This window comes from Penicillium pulvis (genome assembly GCF_028828015.1).
Source record: "Penicillium pulvis strain IBT 33274 chromosome Unknown contig_10_segment0_segment0, whole genome shotgun sequence".
Taxonomy (NCBI): domain Eukaryota; kingdom Fungi; phylum Ascomycota; class Eurotiomycetes; order Eurotiales; family Aspergillaceae; genus Penicillium; species Penicillium pulvis.
The window spans coordinates 699,741-712,509 of NW_026643071.1; the positions used below are offsets into that span (position 1 = coordinate 699,741).

General features: G+C 47.5%; 5 protein-coding genes across 5 annotated transcripts; 3 read left to right on the forward strand and 2 right to left on the reverse strand.

Moving 5' to 3' along the window:
* Window positions 1–542: 542 nt before the first annotated feature.
* Window positions 543–1,380, forward strand: N7503_000278 (peptidyl-prolyl cis-trans isomerase f ppif; the record flags this gene model as incomplete). The annotated part of the gene is made up of 4 exons (XM_057059839.1): window positions 543–591; window positions 775–944; window positions 1,034–1,140; window positions 1,206–1,380. 4 exons carry the CDS (start codon window positions 543–545, stop codon window positions 1,378–1,380), a joined length of 501 nt encoding a protein of 166 aa, XP_056926762.1.
* Window positions 1,381–3,265: 1,885 nt separating this feature from the next.
* Window positions 3,266–6,062, forward strand: N7503_000279 (Zn(II)2Cys6 transcription factor; the record flags this gene model as incomplete). Its single annotated transcript, XM_057059840.1, has 5 exons — window positions 3,266–3,384; window positions 3,436–3,463; window positions 3,522–4,406; window positions 4,459–5,037; window positions 5,097–6,062. The coding sequence occupies 5 exons, from the start codon at window positions 3,266–3,268 to the stop codon at window positions 6,060–6,062; spliced, it is 2,577 nt and encodes an 858-aa protein (XP_056926763.1).
* A 162-nt stretch (window positions 6,063–6,224) lies between these two features.
* Window positions 6,225–8,093, reverse strand: N7503_000280 (MFS transporter; the record flags this gene model as incomplete). The annotated part of the gene is made up of 5 exons (XM_057059841.1): window positions 6,225–6,855; window positions 6,909–7,179; window positions 7,238–7,623; window positions 7,683–7,897; window positions 8,076–8,093. 5 exons carry the CDS (start codon window positions 8,091–8,093, stop codon window positions 6,225–6,227), a joined length of 1,521 nt encoding a protein of 506 aa, XP_056926764.1.
* Window positions 8,094–8,128: 35 nt separating this feature from the next.
* Window positions 8,129–9,933, reverse strand: N7503_000281 (putative MFS transporter; the record flags this gene model as incomplete). The annotated part of the gene is made up of 6 exons (XM_057059842.1): window positions 8,129–8,288; window positions 8,351–8,818; window positions 8,867–9,281; window positions 9,341–9,626; window positions 9,681–9,706; window positions 9,768–9,933. 6 exons carry the CDS (start codon window positions 9,931–9,933, stop codon window positions 8,129–8,131), a joined length of 1,521 nt encoding a protein of 506 aa, XP_056926765.1.
* A 1,451-nt stretch (window positions 9,934–11,384) lies between these two features.
* Window positions 11,385–12,383, forward strand: N7503_000282 (NAD(P)-dependent alcohol dehydrogenase; the record flags this gene model as incomplete). The annotated part of the gene is made up of 1 exon (XM_057059843.1): window positions 11,385–12,383. The coding sequence occupies one exon, from the start codon at window positions 11,385–11,387 to the stop codon at window positions 12,381–12,383; it is 999 nt and encodes a 332-aa protein (XP_056926766.1).
* Window positions 12,384–12,769: the final 386 nt, after the last annotated feature.

The following is a 12,769-nucleotide window of genomic DNA, read 5'->3' on the forward strand; positions in this document are numbered from 1 at the left end:
TGGCTACTTTAAGTGCAACAATTGCTAGCTGGATAATGGAGTGGAGAAATATTGAAGAAGATAGGGAAGCTCTAGCTCTTATGGAGTTGGGTCGAGTAGCTTTATTAGCACTGAGTACTCACTACTTGATCCCTCATAGACGGGGGATATGCTATAATCGGAAGTTGCTGACTGTACCCCCTCAACCTAAATGACATTGTCTTGGATTTCGAGATATACAGTCTGTATGCCGCCACGAAACTGATATTGTTGTAGATATAGCATTAATTGATCGCGCGGAGCTATACAAGCCAACACTTCATTGCCATCCAAGTAGCATGAGGGCTTACATTGAATAATTGATCTCCAGGCTCAAGGGTTTCGTGTAGTTGACTCCGTGAGGACGCGCTCAGACCTCGGGACGTGGCACCGAGTGGGGCAATTGCGAGTGCCCCTCCAAAGCTGCAAACTCCCCGCCTTCTTCCGCCTTGCCCTTATACCCCACCCGATTTCCTTCTCTTCTCTCATTCCTTTCAATACTAGCAACAACAAAGTCGTCCATCATGTCTTCCGCCCATTTTATCGTCGAGTACGGTCCCTCCGAGGACAACAGTGAGTGCCCTTTCTCCCAGCACCTTTGGATCCACTACCCACCCTCCTCCTGTCGCTTTAGTGTCAATAGCATTGTAAAACATCTCCCATGGCCAGCAATCATACCTCAATTGCTGCCTTTCGTCTATTCAATATTCCAAAGTAGTAAATGCAACCGTGCTAACTCATTCTCTCTCATTCCAGCCAAGCAGGGTCGCATCAGCTTCAAGCTTTACAACGATGTTGTCCCTGAGACCGCCGACAACTTCGCTCAGCTCTGCAACAAGCCCGCGGGCCAGGGCTACAAGGGCTCCAAGTTCCACCGTGTCATCCCCCAGTTCATGCTCCAGGGTGGTGACTTCACCAACCACAACGTAAGTGGCTCGGTCTATTCTTTTCTCTTCTCTGGCTTCCATGTCTTTCTTCTTGAGACAAGAGCTAATTAGGACATTCCCCACCTTAGGGTACCGGCGGCCGCTCTATCTACGGCGAAAAGTTCAAGGATGAGAACTTCAAGATCAAGCACACCAAGCCCGGTCTGCTTTCCATGGCCAACGCTGGTCCCAACACGTGAGTCACGTGCCATTGTCCTCGTCCATCGGGTTGAAATGCGGAGCTAATCCATTATCCAATAGCAACGGCTCCCAGTTCTTCATCACTACTGTTGTCACCAGCTGGCTCGACGGCAAGCACGTCGTCTTCGGCGAGGTTACCGAGGGCTATGAGCACGTTCAGGCCATCGAGGCTCTTGGCACCGGCTCCGGCACTGTCCGCGGCGTTGCCCGCATCGTCGACTCCGGCTCTCCTTAAATAATTTAGCCTCTGAAATTTAATTAAATCGCTAGGTCTACCGCCTCACAGTCATGCGGCTTAGGCCTTATTCGCTATTTCTTGATGATAAGCTTCACTGTAGTCATTATAAGAACTGCTGGAGAATTCATGTAATGTTATCCGATAACTAACGGGTAGAGACAGAATCAGCCAGCTGAGCTACCCTGGAGGCTCTTCCAAGGTTGGGGAAAGTAAGGGGTAGCCTGAGAGGAATACGAACCTCCTTTTAATATGTTTCTGGAGCTGCGAGAATCTACAACGCATCCTTTTAAATTCTCGAGATGTCGCTGCCTGAATTATAAGCGACGTACGGACCCGGATTGGTTCCGGAGGCTTTGGACCCTTTAGACCCTTTAGTGGGCCCCCGAGACAAGGCTACAGTCGAGGTCAAAAAGAGGTTAGCGTGAGAATCTAGAGGCTAGGCAATTTTGTTTTCTCTTCCTATCTTGCCCAATTCTGTTCCTCCGTTAATCTACTTCCAAGCAGTGCCAGTATGTCGGTTTGGTTATGCAGGTGAAATAATTCTGTCCCAATTTCTTGAAAACCTCCCTAACAATTCATTGGATTGTTTAGTCTGTTGTTAGGTTTAAATGCCCTGTCATTCATTCCACAGATTCGCCAGCTATACCGATTGAAAAGCGATGCGAGAATATCTGTCCTTTTACTACTTTTCAGTATCATCAGCGCAATGCAGCAGCTAAAACTCTGTTACTATTTTTCCTCGATGACAGGAAAGCATAGCCTAACAGCCCAGTCGTCAGAATGGATGCATCTGTTCTATGCAACTGCAGCATGGTTGTTAGCTTCTTCTATTCTGTACGCCACCAATTTAATCATTTAAAGTCCAACGTGATCAGAGAAACACGCTGATAGTAATTGCTACAACCAGGTTTATTACAGACATCTGCTATTCGTTCCTGCCGCTCATTAAAAAGTTGACGATCATAAGCCTCCTTTTGTTTTGCGAATTTGTCTCTCTCCACCCTCTCGCCACCGGTGGGAAAGGTCGTTCGACAACTCTGTTAGGATTTTCCAGCTTATTGCTGCGTATTAACCCTGCGGTGTTTTGTGTTACAGTGTATGTGGTCGATGACTCAGTCAACCAATATAGGCCGGATTCCACCTCACTTTGGAGCGTCGCAGGAACTGTTAGCCAACTTTTGATCCACATTATACTACCTATATCCTGGTTAGGGCTGGTTATCATCCCGTTTGAGAAGCTTCTGTCTTTACCGTTGATGGGGTTAGTGGGAGTTTACGAAATATTTGGTTGGGCATTAGTGGATAATGCTTTCTTTGCAGTGCTCCATGGGTGGCTTCTTTGGATGGCGTTGAAGGAAAAAAGGGCTCAGGCTACTCTTGAGAAGGGAAAATCTTTCATCGGGCCTTAGAGCCAGTACTGTGGATGTTTCGAAGATTCACTTGTATCTGCAGAAGCTGTTTGAATTGGCCTTCAAATCAAGAACTGTGTTCCTTTTCAGCAATTTAAAAATCCATAGATTGAAATCCAGTTCTAGTTACTGGGGCTGTATAGTACGTTCATGTCGTGTCCACAACCTATAACGGAGTATTACTTAGTCTCGGGATCTGCACGCATCTTGGTTGCCCGATATTTCAGGCCAGAAGCCGAGGTCTTCGCTGGGATACGGTTGAACCATCTTGCTTTGTTGTTCTCTTACTCGAACTCACATCATCTACTAATTGACTTTGAAAGCCCATCGACATGAGTCAATCTATACCGAGGAATCTACATATTCGGCAAAGGCGGCGACCCAGACCCAAGATTCCGATGATTCCGAAAGACCCACCTTCCACCTGAATTCCGCTTTCCCGGGCCAGCTCGGTATCTTCACCAATTGTTAAAATGAGGGATTCAGGGTCACAAAATAGACAAAGTCATGTCGATCCCGAGGAGAGTCAGGAGAATGATGTTTCGCAGCCGCCGAAAAGGCCAAAAAGAGCAAAATATGCCTCGAAAGCCTGGTCTGTTTTGCCCCAGAACCAAGACAACCGCATTGGCCTAACATCTTGAAGTACCCAGTGCAAAAGGCGGAAAATCAAAGTATGAATCGAAAGGTAGACAATTCATACAAATACCTTGCTAACATTGTACTCATTAGTGCGATGGTGATGCGCCATGCCAATCTTGCATAGCCAAGGGAAAGAAGTGCGAGCGAATTGGAACCGACATGCGCGGGAAATGGAGGAATACAGATCGCACAAGTGGCTCGGGTGATGAATCTTCTTCACTACTAAAAGAATTTGAGCCCCGGATGAGTTCGATGACAGATCCGGAATTTTATCCTCACAAGACGTCAGAAGGTCAAAGTGATCTCGACCGACCGGAAGCCCAACGCAACGTGAAAGACTCTAGAGAAGAGCGGACATCCCGTTCTGAACCCTGCCCTCGCTCTACGCAAGTCCCGACATTTTCTGGAGAAACATCCATTACACATAATTTGACAGTTGTTGAGAGTCGCCTTGAGCAGATGGGTGTCCAGTATGCCCGGCTTCAATCTGCATCACCCAATCGCGAATTTCGGTCTTGTCTGACACCTTCCCCCGAAAGCTCAGCCAAGCGCTATACAGAGACACGAACGACCTTTCTCAATCAGGTTCTGAATGCTCATGGATTGGCTCCCGACCGAGAGCAATGGGATGGACTTCTGCGTACCTTTTGCGATGAAGTGCACGTTCTTGTGCCATTTCTTCATTTACAAAACCTCTGGGAGCTGTATGAGAGAATGTGGGAAGCCCCATTGGAGGCGCAGCCAGAAAGCAACGATCGGCAACGAAACGGTGCTGTCCGTGTCCAGTACGCTCATATCTTACTATGCCTTGCTAATGGTAGGTGCGTTGAATCCTCCCGTTTTGAAGGTGACGAGGGGCGATATTCTGCAGGCTGGAGCTTGTACAATGCAGCCCGAGATATTTTTGGAGATCTTCTCGATGGATTCACCCAGTGCGCCGATCAAATCTTCGTGCTTCAAACGGTTCTTCTGATGGTAAGCATAAGTAATTATTCACATCGCGTGAAATTTTCTTGACATGATTCAGGTTGTCTATCTTTTCCGTATCGACTCCCATGGGTCTGCAGAAAAGGTTCTCGCGCTCTTGATATCGCATTCTCATCATCTTGGTCTCCACAGAAACCGAGTGGTCGAGTCTATGACACCTTTTGAGAGCGAGATGTCTCGGCGCTTATGGTGGTGTCAATATATTATGGATAGAAGACTCGCCATAGAGACTGGCCGCCCATTTTTTATTCAGGATGTTAATGTCGACGTGGGCCTTCCGCGCAACGTGGACGATGAATGGCTCACGAGGTCTCAAAGTACATTAAGAAAACACCACTCAGAGCAATCAACTAACGACCCCGAGATGGTTCCCGTTCCCTACCTTATTGCCATGGCAAGTTACTCTAAGGTAGTGGGCAAAGTTTGGGAAGCTCTTTATGGTGCCGCAACATCGGAATCCACCCCAAGCCCTCTTCTCAATGAGTACTTGGAGCACCTCATCACCCAATCACAAAGAGGCATTCACCCAGAGTTCACATACGACCCTCGGAACCCTGGGAGAGTTCAAAGTGATGGCGTGCCCTGGTGGAAGATCAAACAGAAATTTATAATGCGAATCGTATGTGACAAGAAAGGCATTTCTCACTTTTGTTCATAGAGGCTAACATACGTATCCAGAGGTGGTCGTCCTTATATCTACTGATTCGAAAACCGATGCTTCAAAAGTCCTGGACGCCAAATCAGCCAATTCCGGAAGCTATCGAAAACGAAGTTATTTGCATGCGTGTCGCCCAGAGTATATTTGACGACTTCAACGGCATGCCAGAACAACATCCAAAATACACATTTCCATTCCTACACTACGTCACCAATGCAACAATCATTGCCCTTGGGCTTATCATTAAGCAGCCTTCGTTCAAGCGAGCCTATGGCCAACTTACTCTTCAAGCTACACGTTCGCTATGGGACCATTGTCGCAAAACCTGGGTTTCTGGAAAAATGGCACGGACAGTTTGGAAACTGAATCAGATGGCCGATGCAACTCTCAGCCATCCTAGCGAGCGGTTGCAGGAGAGGGTTGGCGAACTTCGACATAATAGGGATCAGTCTGTTCTGAACGGGGCATCGCACTCGCCATCGCCTATTTTCACAGGCTCCGAATCTTCACCTATGTTGAGGTCCAACGGTGGGGATCAAGGTCTAAAAAACAATGCCATATATAAAAGGAAGGGCCATCGGAATATCCAAAGTGCCAATGAGCCATCAGCTGCGCGAACAAATGATTTCACTGGACTCGATGAACCTTTCACCACTGGATTTGAAATTGGACAGCAATGTCCCATTCCGAACGCTAGCATCGTGCGGGATTCGGAGAGAGCACAACTGGTCGAGAACAATCAACATAAACAGGCTGAGCCAATATCTGAAATACATGCCGTATCAGAAGCGAGTGCTCCCAATACCCGAAGTCAATTTGAAATGACACGGCCACATCCTTATTCGTCTGAGACTGTCCAGACGGGGCAGGACGAATTGGATGTAGACATGTCATTTTCTGGTGAGATGATAGATGGGGGGATGGAATGGTTGCAATCGCTGTTTGTCAATGGGCTAGATACTCAACTTCCTCCAGTGTGGGACTGAATTCCTACAAGATATTGAAAAATCCAATCGCAGTTTGATTAACGTGGAATCAGGTTAGTTAAGCAATAATATTGACCTCTGTCAAGGCAGTCTATATGATCATATGCAAGCAGGGCCTTTGACCATTTCTGGTCATCTCTGATTGACCAAATTCATTACCCCTCAAATACCCTTCACAATCATAGGGCTCCGCATTCGAATCCGATCGCCATATTTGTAGAATATAAAGGGAATTGGAATGAGAACAACCTCAATCAGCGCAAGCATGGTTCCAGCCCACTCAGCCCCCATCGCATGGTACATTCTATTTCCTGCTAGAGGAAGGACTCCCGCGAGACCGTATCGCACGATCGAATTCCCAGCAAGAGACGAGGCGGCATAAACGGTATAACTTCCCGCTAGGTAGTTGGTGGCATAGATGAATACCAAGCCATTGCCCAGTCCAAAAGGAAGCCCTGCCAATATTGGGCAGATCCAGTGAACGGGTGGCCGAGCAGTCCATGCAAACCAAAATTCGCCGATGGGGATTAATACACTACCCACACAGACAGCAAAGACCGCAGCTTCGGGGGCTGGTCGACCAGTAACAGGATTCTTGGGATGCATGGAAATGATCCGTCTAATCAATGGTTCCAGACTTACCGCGATTGCGGTGCCTGTTCCTATTCCACAATAGCTTAGCCCGGCTAACCCTGGAGACCAGCTTCGAAGCTCTTCGAAAACGATCGGATACGCAACGAAGCATAGAAACAGGACTGCGTACACTACTCCGACGTAGAGATTCCAGAAGACACTGAAAGCATGTTAGCTCCAACTGCAATTTGTTTTGGATGGCTGTTAGCTCACCAGATTGGCTCGAGGACAGCCATCCTCAAAGGTCGAATCATGTTTGTTTTGACGATTTGAAACCCCGTTTCCTCATGATCGTATAGGCACCACCATCGTTCGTCATCCGTTTCCTTCTGAATTCGTCTTGTTCTTTGTCGAAGAAGGGCTGGAGCATATGTTTCTTTAACTAAGAACATCAAAACAAAAGATACCCCGGAACAGATCAAGACGAGCCAGTTTATCCAGCGCCATCCGAGGTACTGATAGACAAAGCCCCCAATGATAGGACCTTTGAAGCAGCCTCACGTCAGATAGTAGCGACAATTTGGAATAAGATGGAGTCATACCAAGAACAGGCCCGTTCATCGTTCCAAGACTCCAACAACTTATAGCCAAAGCACGATACTTGTCATCAGTGACATCAGTAACACTACCAGGGGCACTTGCAATCCAAGCACCACCAAAGAAGCCACCAAAAAACCTGCTGATCAGAACGGCTTCGATGTTCTTCGCCAGAGCCACGGGTAGGATCATCAGGGCAAATAGTGTGACAGAGATGAGATATATTAGTCGGCGACCATATATCTCTGACAAAGAGGAAAGTATCACAGAGCCGATAGCAAGACCAAAGAGGTTTGTCGTCAAGCCGAGAAGAACAACAATATCGGATGAAATGTCGAAAGTCTGTTGAATACCTGCGATGCCTGAGGTGTACATTGTCGTATAAATTACCCTGGGCATCGTTAATAACCACTCTTTAATCCGGATTACTTGAAATCGTGTCAAACTTACACTATCGTTGTCGAAAAAGACATCGCCGCCACAATAAAACTTCTATACCAAACGGACCAATTCCGCGGGTTTTCGGGATCTCCATCTTCCCATGTCACCTCAAACTGGGGATCGCGTTGCAACACAACATCTTCTGGAGTAGGGAGTATCTCAAAGGATTTTGATTCCTCCATGATGGATCTTGTGCTTGCCGGTCCTTTCTGGGGGCGTTTCGGCTACTATAAAAGCCGGGGTTTTGCGGGGTAAAATATGTGCGGAATCTTAAGATTCCGTGACGCTAAATTGAACGTGATTGCACTAAATTTGCCGGGCTGCCTGTGCAGTGAATAATTATGTATTGACAAAAGTAAAACAGTCTTTTTTTATTGGCCATGAGCCAATGGGTCTCCATACAATCGGCAGACCATTCATTACATTGCCGTCTGAGGGCTGTTGGGTGTACTTTTTTACAGAACATATCTGAAGAACGGGTTCTCCTTGTCTGTTAGATCATCGAAAGCAATTTTGTCGCGGAGCACCTCGTCAAGCTCCAATTTCTCACGCGCTTTGTTCTCACGCCAGAGCACTACGTATAACGCAACAGCCGCGGCGATGGTGATGCAGTAGCTATAATGGTATTAGTAAGTTGTGTAACATGTATAATGAAAGGGAAGAAATGATAGACTGACCAAATAATCATTCCCTCCCACAGCTCTGGGTAATGCTGGGCCTTAGTCTTGGTTTTGACGAGCTGAGGCCCGATGATGTTTCCAACAGTGTAAGCGACGAAGGTAGTAGCGGCCATGATAGTTTTCTTAGTAGCTCCAGCCACGTTGCTGGCACCAATTGTAATGATCAAGCTGACGACTGGGCCGAAGAAGCCAGTGAGGGCATAACCGACGACTGGGGTAGCCGGGTGGTATCCCCATTGAGACTTCCAGATCATGATACAGCCGGCGATGACAGGGAGACAGCATGCGATGAGCATGGGAATGCGTGTGTTAGGGATGACGGTGGGAATGTATCCGCAGAGCGGAATGAAAATGATGCAAATCCCGCCGACGGGGAATTGGAACAGAATTGAGTCTAGGGTATCGTAGCCAAAGGTCGAAACAATCAAGGGCCCGAATCCAGAAATGGCTCCGTTAATTGTGTACCTGGTAAAATTAGCATGTGGAATGTGTTGGAAAGTCAAAGAGACTCACGCTGCTGCCATCATCAGAGCGACCAAGTAGATCTTTGGATCGGTGATCGACTCCTTCACCTGGCTGAACTTGATCTGCTGGCATCGAACACCTGTCTGTCCCCTGCGGAGGCGCTCTACAGCAACCAGCCGCTCTTCAGGGGTGAGGAACCAGGCAGTGACGGGGGAGTTAGGCATGACACAGCACCAAAGGCCGAACAAGAAGGTGAGTACACCGGCAAAAATGTAGATATACTGCCAGCTCTTCAGAGCTCCTGCGGTGATTTGACCAAAGCCATAGTTAAGTGCTCCACCAATGATTGTGAACCAACCAACACCGGAGAACCACCAAGCTTGTCGCATGGTCTGCTCTTCCTGGGTGTAATAACCACTGACAATAGTCATGAATCCGGTTGGGATCACGCTCTCAATGACTCCTATGGAGTGTTAGAAGTCGGCCATTTTCAAAATAATAATGATATCGATAGAGACGTACCAAGGAAGAACCGCTGGACGAACAATCCTCGCCAGGATGTCACACCAGCAGTCGCCGCACAGGTAACAGCCCAGAGCAGAACAACAGGACCAAAAACATAGCGCAGATTGAATTTCTGGAGGACAAGTGTCATAGGATACAATCCTGCCAGCATTCCAAAATAGAAAATCGACGTTGCCCAGCTAAGACGCTCAGTACTGGTTGTCGCCGGGGTGGTCGAATAATCAGTCACAGACAATGCCAGATCGGTGGTCATTCCAAAGAGAGAAGCACTTCCCAGAATGGCCTACAAAGGATGTTAATCGCCACCATTGCACGTAGAGATGTGAGCCATCCATACCTTATCCCAATAGACAATACCATAGCCTAGATAGAGATAGAATTCGGTCAGTTATGATTATGCAAATCCCGAAGCATGCATACATACCTATCAGCATCGCCGGCATGAAATAAAGATCGATTTTGCGTAACACTCTCTTTGCAACAATTGGATCAATATCCTGTGCTACATCGCCAACTACCGCTAAGGCCGCATCTTTCTCGGTATCATGCGCGGGGTCGCTCCCGCTACCAATGCCATGAACTTGAATCATCTTGCTCCCAGTCACGACGACAATATCGGCTTTTTCACTCAACTTCTAAATTGTAAACAAAAAAACTTTGCGAAAGTTAATCCCAACGAAATTGACTTTTCCACACTTCCCAATTGGGAGACCCGATATCGCGGGTAAACCAGCGCTTCACCGCCCCGGATACGGGCAGAACCGGTCAGCATCGGAGATGTGTAGTCCGCCAGGTCGTTCATTCGCTTCAGGTCTGTCTTTACAATGTACAAAGGATGTGGTATTGGGATGCGTAACCCATTGTTAAGATTCTGCAAGCTTTATGTGCTAGGTATTCGGATTGTTGCACAGAAGATATATCCAAGTGTAACTCTTCCACCACTTCGTTGGACAATTTACGCCGATTCTCAAATTTGATATTGTCCACTCATTCTGTGTGATATTGTCCACTCATTCACAGAATCAAACCTTGATCAGATAACTTATGACGCCGACCTCGGCCGTTCTGTGGTCTAGCCCTGGTTTTAACAAGCATTGCGAACCTGAGCTTTTGACCGACTGAAGTATTTAGCAATATGCTTATTGGAACAGCCATCCTCGCGGAGGATAATGATTTGGAGTCGGTCGCGGACAAGTTGCTTTCAGTGATATCTGTGCGCTAGAGTAGTAGGATTGATACTTGGCTCAGGGTGGTATGTGGGGCGTCGAGGTACAAGGGGGGTCCATAACCTTGGAATGGAGATTGTAGGATTGATGGAGTATATTGAGTATTTGGAAAATACTGAAGTCTGCAAAATAGCTATGGAATTTCGCAGGATATGGAGTCTGGAAGATATCGAACATGCATACAATTGGTGAATTTATGGATTGCAAGGTTTATTAACATGCTACCTGATGAGGAGTAGCATATCATAGTATTTGGTCGGATTCTGTGATATAAGGATGATATCATGCCTTAACTTGACAGTAATATGATAAGCGGTATCATATGATAGGAAGGCGGAGTCATATTTGTCTTACCGCCCGTGGGCTCAAATATCAAGCCTCGCGCCGACCGAGTCACCGACCGAGGCACATGCATGACCGCCTGGGCACAAGTATCCACAAAAGTTTCCTAGGGCTGCATCAATGATTAGAAATCAAACCAAGATTTACCATCCTTGGGTCAGATCATGATTCAGAGTCGGAAGGTCTTGTTCTGGATCTCGGTCATGAATAGAGTTCCCTTGATAAAGCGGGACCCGGAGAGGCCAAATGTGATGATATCAGCGATCCAGCTTGACCCGCCCTAGATAGCCAAACAGGTTACATCACCAGCAAATTGTCTTAGAACGGAAGTTTGCAACTGATTTTCTGGTCTCCATCTGCTTCTCTGCTTTTCATATGACGTAGGATGTAAGAGTTCCCTGGGTATTATAAAAGATGAGAGTTCCTGAAGGTGAATATGGATAACAAATCCAATTGCAAACCTGTTCACCACAATGTCGATCGAATTTACCGTATATAAAGGTGCCGAAGATGGTATCAAAGAAGAAGTGACGCGCAAAGATGAATTGAAGCGCGACGACGTGCTCGTCCGCGTCACTCACTCAGGCGTCTGCGGCACCGACCTCCATTATCAGACCGCCGACATGGCCCTTGGCCATGAGGGAACAGGTGTGGTAGAAGCGACCGGGCCCGATGCCCACATTCTGAAGAAAGGCGACCGAGTAGGCTGGGGATACGAACACGATTGCTGCGGCCACTGTCGCCAATGCCTGACAGGCTGGGAGACGCTATGCTCCGAGCGAAAGATGTACGGGTCGGCCGATCTGGATCAAGGATCCTTCGCGACGCATGCTGTGTGGCGTGAGGCCTTCCTTTTCAAGATCCCAGACAACCTTCTTAATGAGGATGCGGCTCCACTGATGTGTGGTGGATCCACCGTCTGGAATGCTCTGAATGTCGCCGGGGTGCGACCGACATCTCGCGTCGGCATCGTCGGTATTGGAGGACTGGGACATCTAGCCATCCAGTTCGCTGCTAAAATGGGCTGTGAGGTTGTTGTGTTCTCTGGTACGGATAGTAAGAAAGAAGAGGCGTCCAAATTGGGAGCAACGGAATTCCATGCGACCAAGGGTTTGAAGGAGTTGAAGCTGGAAAGGCCTATTGATAACCTACTCGTCACTACCAGCAGTCAGCCGGATTGGTCGATGTACTTCAACGTGATGGCGCCTGGCGGCGTCATTTCACCTTTGTCGGTGGATTCGGGCGAACTGAAGGTTCCGTATATGCCTTTGCTGACGACGGGTCTCCGGGTGCAGGGTGGAATTGTTTCTTCAAGACAGGTGCACCGTGAGATGCTGGACTTTGCGGCTCATCACAAAATCAAGCCTGTGAAGATGACTTTCCCAATGACTTTGGAAGGAGTGAAGCAGAGTCTGAAGACGCTGGAGGATGGCAAGATGCGTTACCGAGGTGTTCTTGTCGCGGGCAAGTAAACGCTGTTGCGCGTACCCTTGGTCTTCGCTTTTTCGAGTTTGAAAAGTTCCCAGACATTTCCACACGGGAAGTTGGAAGCTGTGTGTTATTTGAATGATAATTGTCAATGATGTCAAATGAGGACCTTGGGAGTCCCGAATCCCAACGTTGCGACTCCGATATCCACAGCCTCACATGAATATATATCCAGTCACTGCCAAACCTAAAACGAAGCCTTTCGAAAGATTCGATTTACTATAATTTTCCGAACTTATCAGAACATGCAAATAATTACTCCGTAACCTTGTGTTAACACAAATAATCCACCTGCCCGTCAGGTGCTAATTCTCAAGATTGTTAGGTAAACTTGTGTCTCCATCTACCCCCTGAAAGCACTGACCCCTCT